We start from the raw sequence: 21,511 nt of genomic DNA on the forward strand, positions 1-21,511 counted from the left end.
TGCCTTTAATGATGAATAGATAACAAACCTTTCATTTTTAGCTGACCTATACTTTTAACTGAGCTCGCTGCCATAGCCAGGAATGGCTCGCTGCTCACATGACTTATATACATGTTTTATGCATATGCACTTCTGATCTTAATTTACTACTTACAATAAACTTAGTTATGACGGTAAAGAATCACCTTAATATCTGTCACACACATCCCTACATAGGGTTTCAATGCAGGCATCTTGCTTTGAATTGGCCCTCTTGACATTTAACAAAGGAAGACATGCCACTTAGCTTGTTGTGTAAAGAGCCTATTGTTCGGGTCCACTGGATTTAGGACCCTCAAGTGTCTAGAAGATCAGTGCATAACATGTTAGACCTCATTACACAAGCTGAGTCTATATGATCTCTGACAGGGGACACAATGCAAAGACACAAAATACCATCGGTCTTTGATAAACTTACAAGGGAGAAAAGGAGGAGATAGAAAAAGAACCGTGATGGCAGGGAATAAAAGGGCATGTGTTGTTATTGTGTAAAGTAATATCATATACTTAAAAATAAAGGTGCTAAACAATACCATAGAAGAACCATTTTTGGCTGTATGGTTCCATAAAGAACCTTAAACATCTGAAGAACCTTTAACAAAAGTGGAAAAAGTATAAAAATAAAAATGGCATTGTTTGAAGAACATGTAGCTTTATTTTTTAAGATTGTAAATTATTATGTGGGTATAAAGTATCATTGGGCAAATATTATAAGTATGAAGAGCTGTTTTTAGACTGGCGGATGTCTGCAAAGGTTACTGGTTTTAGCAACCAGCCACCTCAGCTTCATCCACGTCCCGCCTTTTTACCCGTTTTTCGGTTTTCAGCAAGTTATGAGCAGTGACGGGCGGCCAAGATGGCGAGGGCAGGGACCGCCTTACTGTTGGCTTCAAAAAAGCTCTTCACAAACCAATGGGTGGCGTCATGGACACTACATCCATATTTTTTACAATCTATAGTTACAGTAGTCCAAAATGCCCCTAATTGAGTGTTAGCAAAAAGTGCTGCTTTTGTGTGTGTCCCTTTAAATGAAAAGGACCTACTCACTCCCTTTAACCAACAGACAGTGAGGGCTTCTGGTTAAAAATAGATCTAATTCCTGTATACAGTCTGAGACAATAGTATTTTTATGCCACAAATACATTTAAAAAAGCTTTTGTGTAAAATTAACCAATCAGTCAGTGATCATGGGTAGGGCTTATCAGTGTGATGTCACAATAACAGTAGAATCAAAGCGGCATGTCTAATGAGATTGCTTTGGTTTAATGGGGATTAAAAACAGAGGTTGTTGTGTTCACACACTGCCAGCACAAATTTATGTCTAAACACCTTGAAAAAGTGGATTTAGCATAAAATGTTCCCTTTAATAGAGGTCAAGTTGAGTTTAAGCAGTTGTGTTTACTCTTTACTTTTGTTTTCTCAGATTTTGAGGACAAACGGACGGCGAACTTGTGCACCTTGCAGAGCGAAGACAACTGCCTGCTGTCTTTCACTTTAGTGCACAGCGATCACGGCAGCACCATTTACAACCTCAGGCTCTACGGTAAGAGTTGAAACGTACAGCAGATACAGTTAAGAAGTTATATTACATTAGCAAATTTTATGTTTAGGTTTACATTTACATTTGTTGTTGTCCTGCAGACTGTCCTGAGCCTCCAAATGCACCATTGATCGCTCTGGGCGTGAGCATGTCTGTTCTCATCATCGGCATTACTCTCCTGGTGATTTGGAAGTTTCTTATTTCTGTCCACGATCGGAAAGAGGTCGCCAAGTTTGAGGCGGAAAAGGCAAAGGCAAAATGGCAGACGGTATGATGTTGCTTTTTTGGCCTAAGGTCTGATCGAGAGTGTGTACTGCCCTTAAGTTTTTTTTAGCTTTGCCAAGATCTTAAGCATTTCAGGGTGACATTCGCTCTTGCTTGTTTTCCATTGAATAATTTTTAACTCACTTGAATAATTGTGGTCTTGTCTTGTTTTATCCTCAGGGCACGAATCCGCTTTTCAGGAGCTCAACATCGACCTTCAAAAATGTGACTTACAAAAGTGCAGGGCAGCAGAAGAGTGATATTTCTTCAGGCTACTGAACAGAACTTATTAACAGAGAATTTTCTGCATCTGTTTACCAGAAACGATTACTGTGTATATATTTTTTGTTATTATTTAAGTTGATTTTGTGTGTGTGTGTGTGTGTTAGTGTGTGTGAATGTGTGCATGCAAGAGTTTGCGTAAGTATGGTACTTTTAAAAAAAACTGGCAGTGAATTTATTTTGATAAAATGTAAATAATTTTTATGCATTTTTTGCTGCTAAACATGTGTAACGTTTTAATACTTCATGTTAAATCTGGGGAACACTGGATCTTCTTGTTTTACAGTTAGCTTTGGTTGTGGTTTTTACTGTAAAGCAATGACTTGTACTGTATGTGTGTCTCTCTAGTTGTTTATGCCGTTTCTGACTAGTAATTTGAGGCTGAGCCTTAAAGTGTGTATAATTAGATGTATGATATAATGATTAATTATGATTTTGCTGGATCAAATCAAGTCTTGTCTATGTACTACTTTTGTTTTGTAATATATTTTGTTTTCCCACATTGAGTCTCGCTTGTAACTTATTGCTGTACAACTAATTACACGACAACGCCGCAGGACAGGGACGGGACGAGAACGAGAACGCGGACGCGCGCGTTGGAGAGTTCTGTTGCTCCGCGTGCCGTGCAGACGGGGTGTGAGAGTAGCCCCACAGAGGGAGTGAGTGACGTAGAGAACCCAAAAACTTGGTCTGGGAAAAAAAGTGTGGGGAAAAACAGATTGCAGTCTATGAACTGCGTTCTCAAACAGAGGAAATGCGCGTAATTGTTTATATTCATTTATATGTCCTCTACATACTTTGTTATAACAATATTTTCGCTCGTGCCGCTGCGGAAGTGTCGGGAAAAACTGAAGTTTTGGACAAAAATCAACTTCTCGAGCTACACAGTAAGTGGCCTGCGCAAATGTCTTTACTTCTAAAAGTTTGTAACGTTACAGGAATGAGCGCATAGGTTTTGGTCTGATATGTGATCGTCTTGATAAAGCGAGTCTGTATATTGAGTACATAGTCCAACATTTATCAATGGAAAAACAATGTCTCAGTTGTGACCACCCCGAACAAACTGCTGATTCAGTCTTAACCTATTCGATAACAAAAATATGTTTTATAATGTGTTTTATAGAGTTAACGTACACAACTGTTTTTCATTATGCTGTACTAGTGAAAGTTAAAGCACGCGAACCGACATGCAGCTGCTCATCACATGACACAACAAGTTACCCACATACAAAAAACTGTTGTATACAGTACTTACTCTTGTTAACTATAGACATTCCTTGACACTTTAGTCGTGTAGTAACTTATACTTTTAGTATTTACAAAGTTTATTAATTCACTATACAGGACACTTTTACAAAAGTAGTACAGTATACTACAATTGAATATAGGTAAAATACTGAAGTAACCTGCGATATGTGCTACAGTTTAATTAACTGTGCATTAGACAACTGTTGTATAGACAAAGTATAGTAATTATCATAATATACTACATACTACAGTTTATTCTAGTAAATAAATTCTGAAAACTAGATATTAATTCACGGTAGTCATTACTACATAATAATGATGTATAAATAAACAAAGTGTAGTAATTATCATAATATACTACAGTATGCTACAATTTACTATACAGTAGTAAGTACTGAAATAAACTAGTAATTATAATATACTGCAATTTAAACAGTGCACTAAAATAGTAAGTATAGTACTCAGTGTTAGTAGGCTACGCACTAAAATATTTACTTTACGAAAGTATGCATATTTTAGTTTATCACTTGGTGCAATTGAGACAATAGTCTGCATTTTTCTTTCAAAGTCTGTTAACCGATCATACATCTTACTGAATGAGGTACCTAAATAAACTAAATGTCACAACCATGGCCCCTGCTGAAGCACACTGCTGTTTTCTGAAGTTTGTCCAGCTGCAAGACTCCTTAATTCAAACCTTTACATACTTTTGGCAGACAATATGAACCGAATTGCATTAAAAAGCATGAATTTGGATTTCTAAATCTATACCCCAAATGCAAGCAGGGTATACATTTATAATTTATAAGTGGATCCGCTGTAGTTTTATGAATGACATTGAGATGATATTTACTGATACTTATGCACATAAACATGCACACCCGCACACAGGCTGGTACAACATCCTGTCCTATTTAGCTCAAGCTGATCTGATTGAACAAATAATTCAACAGCATTGTGTTAGCATTGCTCATAAGTCATGGTTTCGAGCCCCTTGTGACACACATACTGCTTTGGATAAAAGCATCTGCCAAATGCATAAATGTTAATTAGCAGTTCTGTATTATTTAAAGAGGGAAAGACATACAACCAAAGAAAGTACAAGCTAAATAAAATAGCGACAGTACCAGGCTATACTATACGAGCTTTCAGATATGTAGCGAGGATAATGCATACCTCTCCTTTGAAGTTTCACAATACTCTGTGTGTGTTCGGCTGGTTTGGGCATATCTTTGTCTTTGGCCTGTATCTTCAATTACTCTGTCGTGTCAACGTCCACAAAAGACCCTCACCCTCCGTCGGCTTTGGAGAACTCTGAAATATTAAGCCCCATTTTGTGGAGCTGAAACTGGAGATAGGATTGCTATCTTTCTATCTGTTTGGTGGATAGTCAGACCTGTCTGACACTTCAGTGCTTCTCACTGGCTTCGACTCTCCAATATCACTCGCCTTTATAATCTAACATAGCTCTGCATGTAAATGGCTATATAATACTCCTAAAGAAAGACTTTTCCCATTAGTAAAAAACCCTATAGGATCACTTTCCCAAGTCTGACATACACAAAGAGAAAAACATATAGACTCTCCAAAAAAAAAAAAGGTCAAAATATGTACCCCAGCTGTCATTGGGGCTGTAGTCTTTCAAAACTTTGCACCTCTGTAAAGAGTTCATAGTAGTATCTCAAATGTACATATGGGTACCAAATGTATACATATCTCGACCTAATTGGTAGGGGCGAGCGGGGCACAACCTAACTTTTGGCTCAATAAATCAAAAAATATTTGAGTTTGATTAATTATATTTTTACACAAGCAACACACACATCTCTGCTACAAATGAACATTTGAAGTTTGTTTCTAGTACTTACCATTCTTGGAAAATTACACCAAACGTGACAGAAGTGCAAACGTTACAACTTACCCCATATATAGGTGGGGTTAATTGTAACAGGCAGGGGGTTAGTTGTAACACTTGCTTAAAATTAAGTTTGCAGGCAAATATTTCAATACTATTTTGTCTATATACTTGAAAAAGTGGCACAATTATGACAAATTTTTTGTATATGTCTGTAATAACCATACTTCAGTTTCAAAAATCCAAAAAAAATCTGAGATAATGAGCATCAAAGTCTGATTTTAGCCATTCATTTCATTATGATTTCAATCTTTGACGTGACCTTATTCAATCAATATTAAAGATATGAACAAAAATACATTTGACACACAATTTTTGATAAAACAGGCACATTTATTTTATTGGCAGCCAGCAAACATTTGTGTGTAGCCTATTTAAAACAACGGCAAGAATTACGCTAAAGTTAGCTGTTTTCACATCGTAAGTGCTGAGGGGTTAGTTGTAACAAAGCGTTAGAATTAACCCCGCTGGGTCAAAATATTTTCAAGCCCACCAAAAAAGTTGCTAAGAGCTGCAGACATATTTCAAAATGATGCTATGTTTTAGTCAACAAGACACTGATTAATAAGACATAGCATTGGATTTGGTATCTTACACACCCAACTTAGAAACCGAAAAAACCTTTGATGAAAAAATGTACTTACATGCCACCAAAACATTTGTTCATCAATGACTCTCTGGAAAAACATTATACATTTCCAATAATTTGCGGGAGATCGTCTTTTGGCTGAGTGAAAAAAATACCGGAAAAACAAAACAGTCAACCTTGTGCAACAATGTAAACAGTCCGTGTTACAACTTACCCTGCGTTAGTTTTTGCCCGCGCACCCCTACATTTTGGGACTTTTTTAAAGGACCATTTTTTGACCATTTTTACAAACAGTTTTTTTTCAACCAAATTTTAGAAAGATGTTTGTAACCACAAAGTCATTCTCCATATTTCTGTTTGTGATTTAGGTAAAGGTGTGTTTCGCTTGGAGAGCGTGTCACAAAAGAAGTGTCTCTCTGCCTCGTCTGGTTTATCTTTAACCAGCTGTGAACCCCCGTCTGCCGCCCTGCTCTGGAAATGGGTGTCCCGGCACAGACTCTTCAATCTGGGCACAAGCCGATGTCTGGGAATCAACATGACCAACTCTCCCCAACCTGACATTGGCCTTTTCGAATGTGATGTTTCACTCCCAACCATGTGGTGGCGCTGTGGGGGGAGCATGTTGTTTGGGGCCATGAATAATAAACTAGCGGTGGTGAGCTCCAAGGTGGTAGTGAAAAGGGCCGCGCTTCATCAGTGGAGGATTTACGGGGCAGCCGGTGAAGGCCCATGTGCATACCCGTATGAAGGCAAGATAACTGGACACTTTCCATCAATACTAGGATTCAACTAGTGATCAACCAATTGAACACTAGATTAGAAATTAATGCATTCATCAGATTAAAACAATGTATGAAGGTTAACGGTGGATGTTTACCAAGCATATAAGGGTGTCCCCATGCATATAGTGTAGCATTCAGCTTACTTTTTATAACTGCTGTATTTTTGCCATTGACAGACATCCACACACTACAAGGAAACTCCCATGGGATGCCGTGTTCCCTACCCTTTAAATACAACAATAAATGGTTTTGGGATTGTACGTCTGAAGGGAGAGAGGACCGTCACCTTTGGTGTGCTACGACCAGCCGCTACGATAAGGATGAGAAATGGGGCTTCTGTCCCAATCCAGGTAAAACTACATGCATTCGCAATCTTGCTTTTATATTTATTGAGTAAATGCTGACTACCTAAAGGAACCAAACTGAGTTTGCATTTTGTTTTTGTATAGCGTCAGGCTGTGGTGAATTCTGGGAGGTCTCTGCTGAGCTGAAGGCCTGTTACCAGTTTAACTTGAACTCCATCCTCACTTGGAGTCAAGCTTTTACTTCCTGTCAATCACAGGGTGGAAATCTTCTCTCCATCACACAATCCACTGAACAGATATATATTAAAGGTATACACACCTTTTCTTATTTGGGTTTTATATCATCTCCTAGTATTAGAGGTCAGCTTAGGCCAGCATGAATTTACTTGTTAGGTATTTTTGGCTAGTTTTGTTTGAGGAACAGACTGATTTGGTGATCATTAATCATCTTCTCTTTTCACAAAGGTAATTTCTAGGTGTATTGCAACATGCTACAACACATTGTAATTGGTCATGTGATATCAGAGACTGCCATGACATTCCTAAGAGCTCAATAATTGAATAAACACAAGCTTGAATTAAATTTGAGAGCTGCTGTACGGTCTACCTCAGTATTAGTTCAAGTTTAAGTAAAAATACATGTATGTCTTACTTCATTATGATTGTATGGGTTTATCAAGGCCTGGTGGGGAAATGGGTACACCAGCATCACTTTCTCCAAAATCCGTTTCTCTAAAAATGTCAAATATACTGGTGACCATCTTTACATAAGTGTAGGCAGTACTTGTAAAAATGAACTTGGTTGATCACTCGTATCATTATATTTCACCAGAAAGGCTTTTGGATGTTGGTGTGGGGGTCTGGATTGGACTAAACCATCTCAATCAACACGGAGGATGGCAGTGGTCAGATGGATCTCCTTTGGCTCTTATCAGTTACACTACAGGTAAGAGAAAATGGTACAATTGACCTATGGCTAAGCCACGTCCCCTCCACTCACTCGGACAAACAATCAACATTCGGTGATAGGCGCTATGGCAGCTGTCACAGTAGGAGACATTTCACAGGAGGCAATTGATGATTTTTAGAGACAGGAAGACTATATATCATCTCAAAGTCACCAAAAGGGCCTTAAAGTCGCCATGAAACGGAAGTAGCAATTGCCTTATTTTCCCCGTGGTGACGTATATCCGAATGAAACGCCTTTTGAGATGAAATAAGGCAGGGCTGGATTTGAATTTGTCCATCGAGATCTGATTGGATCGTTTGAAGTTGTGTCGTGTTGCTATTTGCAAACGCTGCGATCTTCTCCCGGACCCCGCCCACCTGCCATACTTTTGACCGGAAGTGAAGAGAGATCATTTTGAGAAGGGGAGGAGATTTGCGTTTTTGACTAAAGATTATGAGCACACACCAATTTTTAAAAAATAATGAAGCTCACAGATAAGTCATTTGTTAATAATACCACAATATTAAATATATATATATATAGTTTTTCATTTCAATTTCATTGCGACTTTAACTATGCATTGGAGGGTTATATTAATAATTTTATTGTTGAGAAGGTCAATGAAAGCTTCACAGGTAAACACGATAAACCGTATCTCATTGCCATCATGATCAAATTAAATATGTAGATCTAAGTTGCAAACAGGACAAGCCTTTTTACCATCTTTACCAAGAGTACCTCTCCGTTAGTTTGGTGCTACAGTATTTACATGAATCATTTAGCACAACATTGCTATTACAAATAACATGTTATCTCAGTTATTTACAGATACGTTATTGAAGCTAAGTGACATTATGTACCACGCAGCTAGAAGCTAACGTTAACGTTTTCTAATGTTAGGCTAACGTTACGTTAGAGATGTTAAAGATAACTTTCAAATACATTGTTGACTTAGCCTAGAACAGATGTAGACATCCTTGTTTAATTTGTCCATGTTTAGTTGATGATGTGGTCTACCGCATAACTTAACCAAGAGAAGACATTTAACGTTATCTCGGTTGAAATTTGGCTTGGGAAAGTTTAAAAAATAAACAACGTTGGCAATCCTCTCGGGATACCTATACCTAGGGCCCTATCTTGCACCCAGCGCAATTGACTTTGTCAGTGACGCATGTATCATTCGTATTTTGCACCGGCGCACAGCGGGTTTTTCCCTCCACAGACGCACGTCGGCAAACTAGGGAATGAACTTGCGCTCCCTGGGGGGTTCAGCGCAAAAAAGGAGGCGTGTTGCGGTGCAAACCATCCCTGATGCCATTTTGCAATTTCAAAAAACAATTGCGCTACTGACCAGAAAAAAACTAGTCTAAAGTCAGTGGCGCGTTGCGCGTGGTTCATTATGCTATTTAAGGGCGCATGCTTGACCATAATGTATACCGTGCACAACGCGCACACACTTTGCTTATCTAATCTACACAGATGCAACAGTTATTTTTGCAAATCATAAATTGTTACAATAAAAAATATTAACACATGAGATAAGGGAAATCATAGTGGTGAGCATTGTGGTGATAGTTTTTATTTGTTGTATGGCTGCGTTAAAAAATTCTCATGCAAATAACGATTAAAATATTTTCATAAGTTTGTTGTGTGGCTGTATTACGTTTATTTTATGTAAATAATAATTTAATTGTTTTCATAAGAAACCTTAATGTATATTGATTTGTAAGTGTACTTTGGGGTTGGACCTTGCTTGCGTTTCTTGGGTCCGATTTCAAAGCTCCCAAACCCTTTCAGCGGTGAGGGTGGACACAGCGATGTCCTCTGCTGGCGTCAGGTCATGTGTGGAGGCAGATCCACCTCCCGTTACACGGCGTGCCTGATTTATGCTGGCAAGTTTGGGATTCCCCCGTCTCCTGACATCATTGTAGCGCTTAGCACAACGATGGGGATGCCAGCTGATGAAACAATTGCGGCTATTTCCTCTCACGCCTGTTTAACCGACGCTGATTTGGGTGGATTTCTCCCATCCCCATACAAAACAACTTCTCTGTCTTTGACTGCTCTTACAAGAACGTCGGTCTCCTCGGCTGTGAACCGCTCCTGGCGTGCGCCTGGTAAATCCGTCATAATAATAGCAACCCGCCATGGAACTTGCGCCCTTGCGTTTAAAGGGAATGTTGGCTAGCGTTCTGATTGGTTTATTTGACGTTACGCCCAAACCACACCTATGAATAATGAACCTACTTCAGACCAACCCCTTATTGATTTGCGCCTGGCGCAAGAGTTATTTCTCCAGCCGGGAAAATAGCAACAGTGCCCAAAATCCGCCCACAAAGTCACTTGCGCTTTGCGCTTCGCACTTGCGTTTCAGATCGTTAAAATAGGGCCCCAAGTTTCGAAGTTGCATGTACCCCATGCACACTGACCATTTTAAATAAAAAAACACATAAAAACAAATAAAAACTGACTAACTGCAATACATTTCAATGGACGTGTAAGCAGAGAATGTCAGAGTGTATTAGGTTAGCTATAGGCACTGTGATTGGCTCATCGGGTTTGCGGGGCGTGGCTTAGCCATAGGTCAATTGTATGTATGCATTTATATTTACAGACACTTTAATCAAGTTATGCATTTTATAAATATGGGAGTTGAACCCATGACTTTAGCATTGTTTTTAGCCTTATGTTTTTTACATAGATAATTCAGATATTTACTTCTGGTTGAATGCCTGAGGAGAATGAATAGAGTGATGTGAAATATATTACAAATGTCTTCTTCACTTCCGGCGTGTGTTTTTCTGTCCAGATCTTCCCTCTACAACAGTACAGCAAAACCAGCAGTGTGGCGTTTTTAACTCTACACAAGATTACTGGCAGGGTCTTTCCTGTGAGTCAGCATTGCCCTACATCTGCAAGAAAGCCTTCAATTATAGCCGGAAAGCAGAGCCGCTCGGTAAATAGATGAGTGATGGTTATTCATTCCTCCCTTCATTAATCCTTTTGTCCATCTATTCGCTTATAATAGCTCTTTGTTTGTATCTCTTTATTTTTTCCTCCAACTTTTCCCCGTACCAGACTCTTCATTTACCTCCTTTTATCAAGTTTGGTCAAGTTTTAGCATCAAACCTATTTTCCATTACTCATTATTAAAGGAATGTATCTTCTGTCAGATACAGGCTGGTGACGTTTGCGATTGGTTAAAAGAGAAATATATGGGTGTGCTTTGGATTTTGCACATCTGTGGCCCAGCTAGAGTTTGAACCCATGGCCCTGGCTATCAAACATACATAAACACACATATTCTCACAGTGTGTATGTAAAAATAAAAACAGTCGAGGTCACCAGCGACAATCTAAGAATGAATTTTTTTACTGTTTTTTCCAGTATTTAAAACAGCATGTATCAAAACATTTCCCCATCCTCTTCCTTCTCTCACACACCATCAGTTCCTTGTAATCTCTACTAATCTAAAACTAATTATATGTGACACAGCGAAAGTAATTTTTTTGTTTTCTACATAAAATCACCCTACATAATGTAAAGAACATTAATATTGAATTTTTTGTTTGTTTGAAAGATAACTGGCAGTACAAGGAGACGGTTTGTCCAGATGGTTGGCTGGACCATAATGGGTTTTGTTACCGGTATGTGGAAAAGGCGGCAAGCTGGGACGCCTCTTCCAATGCATGCAAAACTCTTGAAGCAGACCTGCTTAGCGTCCACTCGCTGTCCCAGCAAGAGTTACTGCTAAAACTGCTTTCAAATGGTTAGCTGGATTTCTTACTAAAGCGACACATACTGTTATTCATGACACTGTTTGCTGTTATAGTTCCAGCTTCTTCATCTTGAATTTGTGATGATATATGCTTGTTATCAGCTCGTCTGATATCATTATCAGATGAGTTTTGTAAAAAAAATGCTTTGTTTTTTCAGTCTCCAACTCCAAAGTGTGGATCGGTTTGTACAAAGAAGCAAAATCTCCAGCAGTCCAATGGTCTGATAATACCACCGTCACATTCACATCCTGGAACTCTCAGGAGCCTTCCCATCGCCATGGTGATGAACGCATCTGCGTGACAGCAGACCGTGAGGTGAGGTCAGAGGTCACATTAAGGACACATGAGGCAGTCACTGCCTGATAACTTGTCTGAGTGTATTCAATAAACCAGCAGTTTAAGCATCCACTAAGTCACAAGATGAATGACCGGTACTTTGTGCTTTTTGTATTATAGGATGGCAGGTGGCAGTTTGATGGATGTGAAGAGCAGCATGTGGCAGTCTGTAAAACATCAGGTCTTGTTGTACAGCAAGCTGCTGGAGAAGTGGAGGAAGGCTGTCCGGAGGTAAGAGAATACTACACATACACATAATCTCTTTAAAGGAAAACACTACAGTTTTTCAATATTTTACTATGTTCTTACCTCAACTTAGACTAATTAATAAATACATATATTTTTTCAATGCGTGCACTTAATCTTTATACAGCACGTTGTGAATGTGTTAGCATTTAGCCTAGCCCCATTCATTCCTTGGAATCCAAACAGGGATGAATTTAGAAGCCACCAAACACTTCCATGTTTTCCCTATTTAAAGACTGTTACATGAGTAGTTACACGAGTAAGTATGGTGGCACAAAATAAAATGTGGTGATTTTTTAAGCGGATAAAATGAGAACTATATTGTATGGTGGAAGAGCATTTAGTTTGCAGCACTTCGACCTTCAAAACAAGTTTTCACTTAACCACCTTTCTGAAATGGGCACCAGACATCCAAAAGACTTTCAACATAAACACACATCCTAAAAGTTCCTCACTATGGCACACATACATATAGGAATTGTACCATTTCATCTGAAACTACATTTTGTGCAAATGCAATGATTCATTCTGTCATCATTACTAACAAAAAAGTCTGCCAATATAAATGGTTACCGTCACTGTTATATCATCACTTTCCCGGACTGGTTGTTCTTAAGTTGGGTTTTGTGTGAATTGAGGAGGGCAGGCATGCAGTCTGGCTGATGGACCATTAGCAAGCGGGTCACGGCTAGAGAACAACAGGCTGATTCAGATCTGTTCTGCTGCTTTCTTTCTGCTTTTACTTGCCACAGAACGACTGAACAACAGACATGCAATGAATGTGGGCCAAAAAATGAAAGAGTATGCTTCATAGACCCAAATATGCTGGTGTATGCTTCTGCACGTGCTCACGCCCACAAATACTTAGCTTTGGGCGTGTGCTGGCAACGGACTGTAGATTCATACACACAGTTAAACAGAGGCAGCATTTAAAGTCCCCACAAAATCAAAAAAGAGTTTATTTGGCTTTTGATATGAATATGTTAGCTTTAAGGATATGTGCTCAAGAAACTGTGAGAAAATTCACATGCAGAAGTTATAAGCATTCAAAGCTTACCTCCACCAATGCGTATTAAAGATTTTTATGACATCATTCTGCACTTCCGCTTCTCATCAGATTCCAGGCTGTGAGGTAAAGTAAATGCTACTGGCTATTTTAACTCTTTCACCGCCAGCGTTTTTTTAAAAAGTTGCCAGCCAGCGCCAGCGTTTTTCATGATCCAGAAAATGTTCTTCTTTAAATATATAAACATACAATATACCAAATGAAAGAACAGACCCTCTGCTTTCAAACAAAAAAAAACTTTTCATCCTACCTTCAGTGGTACACCACATTTTGAGCAAAAAGCAGAGATAATTCCATTTTTGTGACGGACTTTTCATAGAGATCCCATTCAGAGCGATCTTTAAAACAGACACGGACATGCAGCCGCTTGCCATAGGGCAATACTTCCGGGTTTAAAAAGTTGCGGAAGGGCGCCACCTGGTGGATAATAGAGGTATTGTGGAAAGACAGAAAATCTCGTCATTGGCGGGGAAGCGTTTTCTCTTAATTGACGAGATATCTCGTCAATGGCGGGGAAAGAGTTAAAAGGGGGAGGAGCCACTCAATATGTCTCACTCTAATTCCTGTTTTGGTGGAAGGCAAATTTCACATTTAAACGCTTCATTGTGTCTTTAAACTAATTTATGCCCCTTAAACAAAAAAACTTTGGGAACAACAGGCACAAAGAAATTGCATTAATACAATTAACTGCTTTTTTTATATCTCTGACATCCATCTTACTTTGGACTGTGCCTGTTGTGCCATGTAGATGTTATGGTTGTATCATTCATCAGCTCGCTTTCTGATTGGGTATCGTTTTTTTCATGTGACAATCTACAGCGTGTGCATTTGTCCTCTGGGTGTCCCCCACACAACAAGATTTCGGATCGTAAATATTCAACATGATTTGCGATCGGAGCGGCCCCAATGTGCTTCCGAGCAGATTCAGACTCTCTTAATGCACCGCGCACCACAGGAAAATCTGATAAAATAATCAAGTTTTACCACAAAGACGATTGGGACTTAGGATCGTCGTAAGGGGAAAAATTGGCCCAATTATCTTGTGGTGTGTACCAGGCTTAAGTCGAAGCTTAATTATGTTATGAAGGATAGTGGAACGATGGGAGATGTTGTTTTCACCATCCAGATATGTATGGAATTCCCAACCTGATCTCACAAAATACGTGAAATAGTCATGCATTATTTTGCTCAGTTTTGCGTGACATTGTCACGTATTTCCACCACATTACGTGCCCCTGACACGACTTTCTTTTCCGTGACAGTTTCACGTATTGGGTACTGTTTTTCCTATTTTCGTACAATTGTCGCTTCGGTTTGGGGTTAGAACAACTTTCTGTTACATAAAATGACATCCTTACCCAAACCCAACTCTAACCCTAACGTTTGGCGACGATGGTTTAAAAAGCATACAAACATTTTTTATAAACCAATACATTAAGTGACATCCTAACGCAAACAGCAAATCTAACCCCCCAAACCGAAGCGACAATTGTTTAAAAATAGGAAAAAGTCCTTTAGTCCTTTACGCTGCACCAATTCTAATGTACATACTGTTTAGGACAGATAATATTCAATCATAGGGATGCAAAGCAAACTATCCTAAATACCACCTCTGCTCCATCTCATAAATACTACCCCCAACATGCTTCTTGTACTGCTTACTTTGAAGTACGCGCACACAGTACATAGTCTATTATATGTTTGGAGATTGTATTTATCAATGTGTTTGTGTGTCCAGGACTGGCGGAGAAAAGACAATTGGTGTTATAAGATCAGTGATACGGAGCAGACGTTTGAAGATGCAGTGAAAGGATATTATTGCAAAGCTCCTCTTGTGACTATAGAAAACAGGTATGTTGAAACACTTTATTGTTCTATATAATATGTAACAATCCTATATTGTTGCATTAATTTTTGTTATATTTTAACCAGTAAGGAAGCCGGCTTGCCAAAATTTCAAACATTTTATACACGTACAGTACATAATAAAATATGCAGTTAAAGCATCAGTTACTTATTTAAAGTGCTAGTTCAGCCAAAAATAAAATTTTGGTCATTTACTCAAGTTGTTACAAACTTGTATACATTTCTTTAGAAAATATTTTGGGCAATGTTTGTAACCAAATACATTTTCCTCCCTACGTAACAACTTAAGGATGAGTAAATAAATAGTGACTGAATTATCACTTTAATGTGTTTCCTTTTCTCTTTTCTTTTTACTTAAATCATCTTGTATCAAGTGGTAAGTTAAATGATGTAAAGTGTGATTAAAAGTGTGAATTAAAAATTAACAATATAATTGCCAAATGTTTGTAATTTTTCCTAAAAACATTACTTAAACACACTTAACATTGTAATTATAACCTCTAAACATGTAAGACATACGGACTTGAGGACCGCATTTGAATTATAACCTGGAATTTTTTTACAGTATATACCATAGTGTTAACCTCAAATGAACAGCTGAGTCAGAAAACGGTTATTACACCATGATAATGAAGACGTTTGTCACATGAAAGAGGTAGAGATGTTTTTTCTGCTTCAGGTTCGAGCAGGCCTTTCTGAACAGTCTCATCAGTGAAACAGGAGGCTCTGATTCTCAATCTTATTGGACGGCGCTCCAGGACCGCAACAGAACCGGAGAGTACCGCTGGTTGACCCAGAACGGCACCTCTGAACCCCTCACATACACCAAGTGGAATCGAAACCAGCCAGGTAATTTCAAATCATTAGTGCTTATGTGTAATATCAAACAAGCATGAACGGACTTGTTTCCTCTTTATCATCTCTAGTGAGTGGAGGTGGGTGCGTGGTGATGTCTGGAGGTCAGGATCTGGGTCACTGGGAAGTGAAAAACTGCAATGCCCACAAGGCCCTGGCTGTGTGCAAACAGAAAGTGAGCGGTTCTCTTGACTCCTCGATGCGTGGGCCATCAATAGATAGAAATGCAGCTTGTCCGACAGGATGGGAAAGCCGTGCAGGTCTGCAGCACTGTTATAAGGTAGAGAATCCCTTAAAAAGTCCTAATATGTACCCGTATGTATAGTATCATCTGAATTACATTCGGATAGTTATGGCATTTCATAGATTTGTTATGTTGGATTGTTTTCTGCTTGTTTGATGTTTAGGTATATCACAGTGAGAAGATCCTGATGCAGCGTACCTGGGCAGAAGCTCAGTTTTTCTGCCAGGCTTTGGGTGCTGACCTGGCCAGCTTTCATCACTATGAGGATCAGGCTTTTGTCAAACAGCTTCTCTCCACAATGTTTGAAAGGTTGGTTCATACATACATCACTCACTTCTGTTTATCTGCCACACGCACGCGTGTACTGTATGAAATGCAACACACAAAGACAAAGAATAGCTAATGTTTCCATAATACAATTGTCCATGTCAATGTTTGTCACACTACAGATAAGATGTATCATTAAAGGGGTCATGGCATGAAAATCTGACCATTTCTATGTTTAAGTGCTTTACTTGGGTCCCCAGTGCTTCTATCAACCTAGAAAATGTGAAAAAGATCAACTCAGTAACTTAGCTTTGGTTAACCATTCTCTATAAGCACGTGAAAAAATAGGTCATTGAAATTTGGCTCTCCTTATGATGTCATAAGGAGCTCTTATTATAATAATACCGCCCCTTCATCTGCACTATCCAACCACAGCACTGCCATTTAGTGCAGAGAGAAAGAGAAAATAATTCCCAGCACAATTGACTTTGAATTGCATCAAACCACCGTCATTGTGATCAGTGTTTGCACTTCATCCGCACATTTGCATTTTAAAGGACACACCCAAAACAGCACATTTTTGCACAGACCTGCAAAGTGGCTATTTTAACATGCTATAATTAATTATATATATGGTATTTTGAGCTAAAACCTCACTTATATGTGCTCTGGGGACACCAAAGATTTATTTGACATTTAAAAAAAATGTTACGACATGTTCCCTTTAAACATCCAGCCAAATATGAATGCTAAAACAAGCTAGTAAATAAAATGCGTTTTCAAAATCTAAGACGCATTATTTGCTTTTAAACACTGGGGGGCGTGTCCAGTCTGCTCTAAATCCACGCCTACTAGCGAGAAAGCTGCCCGTCTCTATCAACTTAAAAATACCCCTACAACCTGTATGGATGCTAGAGATTGTGTTATGGGCGGGCCATGCTCGGTGGCTCCAGTGCATCATCGTGCAACTGTTTTAGCCCCGCCCCTGCCCTTCCTGAACACAGAAATTTTGAAAAACTGTGTAACCCCATAATTCAGTACAACACAATTCATATTTTTTGTTACATGTTTCAGCATTACATATCTGAAATGTATAATGTGTTTAGAAACTATACAATATCTTTAAACCCAAATCAGTCAACTTTTGCAATTTTGCTCTCTTTAAATGTACATTTTTAAAAGTCTTTTTTTCATTCTGTTTGTCTTTTTTTCCAGTACAGGGGGTCGCTGGTTTTGGGTGGGGTTTACTAAGAGAAACCCCTCATCTGACGGTGCCTGGGAGTGGTCGGATGGCACACCGGTAAAAATACAGAGACAAAGAAACTAAAAATTAAAGGGGAAGGCAGAAAGCCTTCAAGTTTCCTTCCCTTAACTTTTTAAAGTTTTATTTGTCTCATACACAAATGTCAGTGACAGAGTTTCTGCATGTACTGTATGAAGTCATTCACAGTATTCATGGTGTCCCGCAGGTGGTGACCTTGTTCATTGAGGATATGAATGAAGTGGACTCTCTCGCCTGTGCTGTGTACAGTGACCTCACAAACACTCTCACACCCCGGTCATGTGATTCTAAATACGAATGGATTTGCAAGGTTCCTAGAGGTGTGTATGGTTATATATTTAAACAATTTATAAACTATACATTTGTTTTGGGTTTCTGAAAAGATTTGCTAGACTTTCCAGACTAGTTTAGTCTAGTTTATGCTGTTGAGAGCTGGTGTAGGTCTAGTTAGCAGACCAGCATAACTGTTTGTAGGGCTGCACGATTCTGGGAAAAATTAGAATCACAATCTTTTAGTTTTTCATGATTCTCCCACGATTCTGAATTCCAAATAAACAAAATAACAATTTACTTAAAGGGATAGTTCACCCAAAAATGAAAATGCTGTCATTATGACTCATGTCGTTCCAAACTTGTAAGACAATCTTCGGAACACAGTTTAAGATGTTTTATATTCAGTCTGAGAGCTTGTTGACCCTTCATTGAAAATCTATGTACGGTATACTGTCCATGTCCAGAAAGGTAATAAAAACATCATCAAAGTAGTCCATGTGACATCAGTGGGTCAGTTAGAATGTGTTAAAGAAAGACATTTTGGTCCAAAAATGACCACTTTATTCAGCATTGTCTTCTCTTCTGTTGTGAAGCGCAAGTACGAGACTAAAGTCACGTGACTGCAGTGACGCGGCTGACGTACAACGCGGCTGACGTGTTATCTGGTGCGCCCCAGCTGTTTTTTTTGTTTGTTCGTTTTTTCGCGCCCTGGCTTCGTTTACAGTCTGAGGGAGACGCACGCTGTAAGTTTGAAAAAAAAAAACGTATCTGAGGATAACAGGTCATCCACGTCACTGCAGTCATGTGACTTAAGTCATTTAGATGAACTATCCCTTTAAGGCAAACTATGAATTGCTGCAATCTATTTAAAAAGGTTAACTTAGTTTTAATTATTTTTTAAATCTGACGATTCAATGACTCTCTTATAAATATATGTTTACATCTGGATGAAAGAATGTGTTTGTCCTTGATCATAAACATTGGTGTTTATATGTAAACTGTAAACTATTATCCCAGTACTTCTGTGATAATTTAAAGGCGGGGTGCATGATTTTTGAAAAAACGCTTTGGAAAAGGGAATCGGGCCAAGTACCAAAACACACTTGTAGCCAATCAGCAGTAAGTGGGCGTGTCTACTAACCGACATTGTTGCCTGGGTTGCGTATGTGTGGGGCTATCAAAAGAAGGTCCAGATTCTATTGGGGTAGGGGTGTGTTTGTTTAGGTGATTTCAAATATCAACATTGACTTTGAGAGATCATAATATTTTGAATATATAATGCAGAAAGAAATAATGATACTGTGTAGTTAAAAAGAGCTGCTTGAAAACTATAGATCAGGGTTTCCAAACTTTTTCAATCCAGGACCCACCTAGACAGGTGAAATCTATCCCACAAAATAGACCCACAAATTTTTTTATTTGAGATATAGGCCTAAGAAAAATAAGCATTTTAAAGAGGCTTCCTTAAATTTTAATGGTGCAGTGTGTACATTTTTGTGGCATCTAGTGGTGGGGTTGTGAATTGCAACCAACGGCTCAGTCCACTGCTCACCTCTTGCTTGAAACATATAGAGAAGCTACGGTAGTCGCCACCGGACAAACATGTCATCGTTGGAGACAACGTTAAGGGCTTCTGTAGAAACATGGCTGCACAAAATGGCGGCTTCCATGTAAGGGGACCCTCTGTGTATGTAGATAAAACGTCTCATTCTAAGGCAATAAACACATAACGGTTCATTATAAAAAGCTCGTTATACACCCCTGATAATATAGTTTTTTTATATTATTTTGCATTTCTGTCTAGAGATCCTTCTAAAAATTACACACTGCACCTTTAAATAAAGTAAGGCAAACTACTTATCCTGTTGTATTAACAGACTGACAGTCGCGACACAAGCGGCCAGTGTGAATTTGCCACTTGCGCATCCATGAAAGCAAAGCGTGTGTAAGTTTAAACGGCGTGTTTAAGCGCAGATAAGGCTTGCGTGTGAACCAATGAAGAATTGTCATTGTAACCCACTATTTAAAAATCCCCCTTACATGAGGACTGCTCTGACTCTGCGACAGCGCCCACGTATATTTTAATGTGATTTCTGTCAAAGCTTTAATAGACAAATCATTATAAGTTAGGAATGATATCGTGTGGGTGCTTGAATCGAGATTGTGATCTTTTTACGATTAATCATGCAGCCCTAAATGTGGGTTACAATTATTTTGATAGTCCAGAGATATTCTAACTATAAATAACTTGCAATCACTAACTCTCATTAATTTTCAACTCTATGTCAACTAACCTGCATTAATTCTCAACTTTATGTCAACTAACTCTTATTGAAGGGTAAGGTGAAGTGTTATAGAAGTGGTTAAGGTTAGTTCAATAAGTTGAAATGGTGTTTGATCTGTGTGTTACTCAGGTGTGGAGTTGATCAAGCCGTACTGGTACAGCGATCGTAAGTACATATGAATAATATTGAGATTGACTAAATCACTGAGTTCAGGTTCACTGATGATGTTTGTCTTTACGGGGCAGAACACGAACCATGGGTGTTCTTCCGCGGGGCTGAATACTTTTTCGCCAGTAAGCCATATCCCTGGGAGTCCGTGTCTTTAGCCTGTAGGTTGATGGGAGCCAATTTGCTGTCTGTTCACTCCAGCGATGAGATGGACTTTATTAGAGGACGCCTAAACAAGGTTAGAAGATGCCTATATGTACATAATGCAATTAAAGGCAAACTGGCACACAAATAAATGCAGTTCTGCCACATACATAAACACCAAAATAACAAATAAATTCTTTTATTATAAATATATAAAGTATAAGATAAAGCCTTTGTTTCTTCTTTGATCCTGCAGGACTCTGAATGGTGGATTGGACTGTATGCTAACAGTGCTCACAATGGCTTCAGGTGCCTCAAATGGAATTGAATTTCTAAAATAATGGCTTATTTCATATACATACAGTTTTGTTAACTGATATACAACTAATATTTTTGTGTGTGTGTGTGTGTGTTATGCAGTTGGACCGATGGATCTCCTTTAGATTTTGAAAACTGGGAAAATGGACAGCTATACCGAAAGCCTGGCCAAAACTGCATCCGGATGTCCTCCCAGTCTGGTAAACAATATTTAAACACACTTGCGAAAGCATGCATATGTAACGTTATATACTCATACACTTCGCAATGATGTCGTGCAGGTCAGTGGTCGACAGAAAGCTGTGTAAATAGCCATAGTTACGTGTGCAAGCGCAGAACCGTGTCTGTGGTGGAGCTCCCGCAGGAGCAGCACTATATCGGCAGCTGCCCAGAGAATTGGCTTTACTACGGACACAAGGTTTGGATACAAGCAGACATGGGATAAAGCCATAGATCATCCAAAGCCAAT

General features: G+C 38.9%; 2 protein-coding genes across 3 annotated transcripts in view; both read left to right on the plus strand.

The window, feature by feature from the left end:
- itgb6 (integrin, beta 6) overlaps positions 1 to 2,627 on the plus strand; it is a 29,028-nt gene extending 26,401 nt beyond the window's left edge. For both annotated transcript variants that reach the window (XM_065241601.1, XM_065241600.1), the window contains 3 exons: positions 1,463 to 1,582; positions 1,681 to 1,847; positions 2,024 to 2,627. In XM_065241601.1, coding sequence (XP_065097673.1) covers positions 1,463 to 1,582; positions 1,681 to 1,847; positions 2,024 to 2,122 — 386 coding nt within the window. In that variant the 3' untranslated portion in view covers positions 2,123 to 2,627. The remainder of the gene's footprint in view (positions 1 to 1,462; positions 1,583 to 1,680; positions 1,848 to 2,023) is intronic.
- Positions 2,628 to 2,722: 95 nt separating this feature from the next.
- Positions 2,723 to 21,511, plus strand: part of pla2r1 (phospholipase A2 receptor 1) — a 28,843-nt gene continuing 10,054 nt past the window's right edge. Inside the window, exons 1-20 of the mRNA XM_065241599.2 lie at positions 2,723 to 3,012; positions 6,246 to 6,626; positions 6,836 to 7,009; positions 7,109 to 7,273; positions 7,797 to 7,910; positions 10,723 to 10,869; positions 11,494 to 11,682; positions 11,850 to 12,007; positions 12,149 to 12,259; positions 15,079 to 15,191; positions 15,886 to 16,055; positions 16,133 to 16,341; positions 16,469 to 16,614; positions 17,788 to 17,872; positions 18,042 to 18,174; positions 20,542 to 20,577; positions 20,658 to 20,818; positions 20,981 to 21,033; positions 21,145 to 21,242; positions 21,324 to 21,460. Coding sequence (XP_065097671.1) covers positions 2,880 to 3,012; positions 6,246 to 6,626; positions 6,836 to 7,009; positions 7,109 to 7,273; positions 7,797 to 7,910; positions 10,723 to 10,869; positions 11,494 to 11,682; positions 11,850 to 12,007; positions 12,149 to 12,259; positions 15,079 to 15,191; positions 15,886 to 16,055; positions 16,133 to 16,341; positions 16,469 to 16,614; positions 17,788 to 17,872; positions 18,042 to 18,174; positions 20,542 to 20,577; positions 20,658 to 20,818; positions 20,981 to 21,033; positions 21,145 to 21,242; positions 21,324 to 21,460 — 2,913 coding nt within the window. The 5' untranslated portion in view covers positions 2,723 to 2,879. The remainder of the gene's footprint in view (positions 3,013 to 6,245; positions 6,627 to 6,835; positions 7,010 to 7,108; positions 7,274 to 7,796; positions 7,911 to 10,722; positions 10,870 to 11,493; positions 11,683 to 11,849; positions 12,008 to 12,148; positions 12,260 to 15,078; positions 15,192 to 15,885; positions 16,056 to 16,132; positions 16,342 to 16,468; positions 16,615 to 17,787; positions 17,873 to 18,041; positions 18,175 to 20,541; positions 20,578 to 20,657; positions 20,819 to 20,980; positions 21,034 to 21,144; positions 21,243 to 21,323; positions 21,461 to 21,511) is intronic.

Source organism: Paramisgurnus dabryanus, chromosome 14 (genome assembly GCF_030506205.2).
Source record: "Paramisgurnus dabryanus chromosome 14, PD_genome_1.1, whole genome shotgun sequence".
NCBI lineage: Eukaryota > Metazoa > Chordata > Actinopteri > Cypriniformes > Cobitidae > Paramisgurnus > Paramisgurnus dabryanus.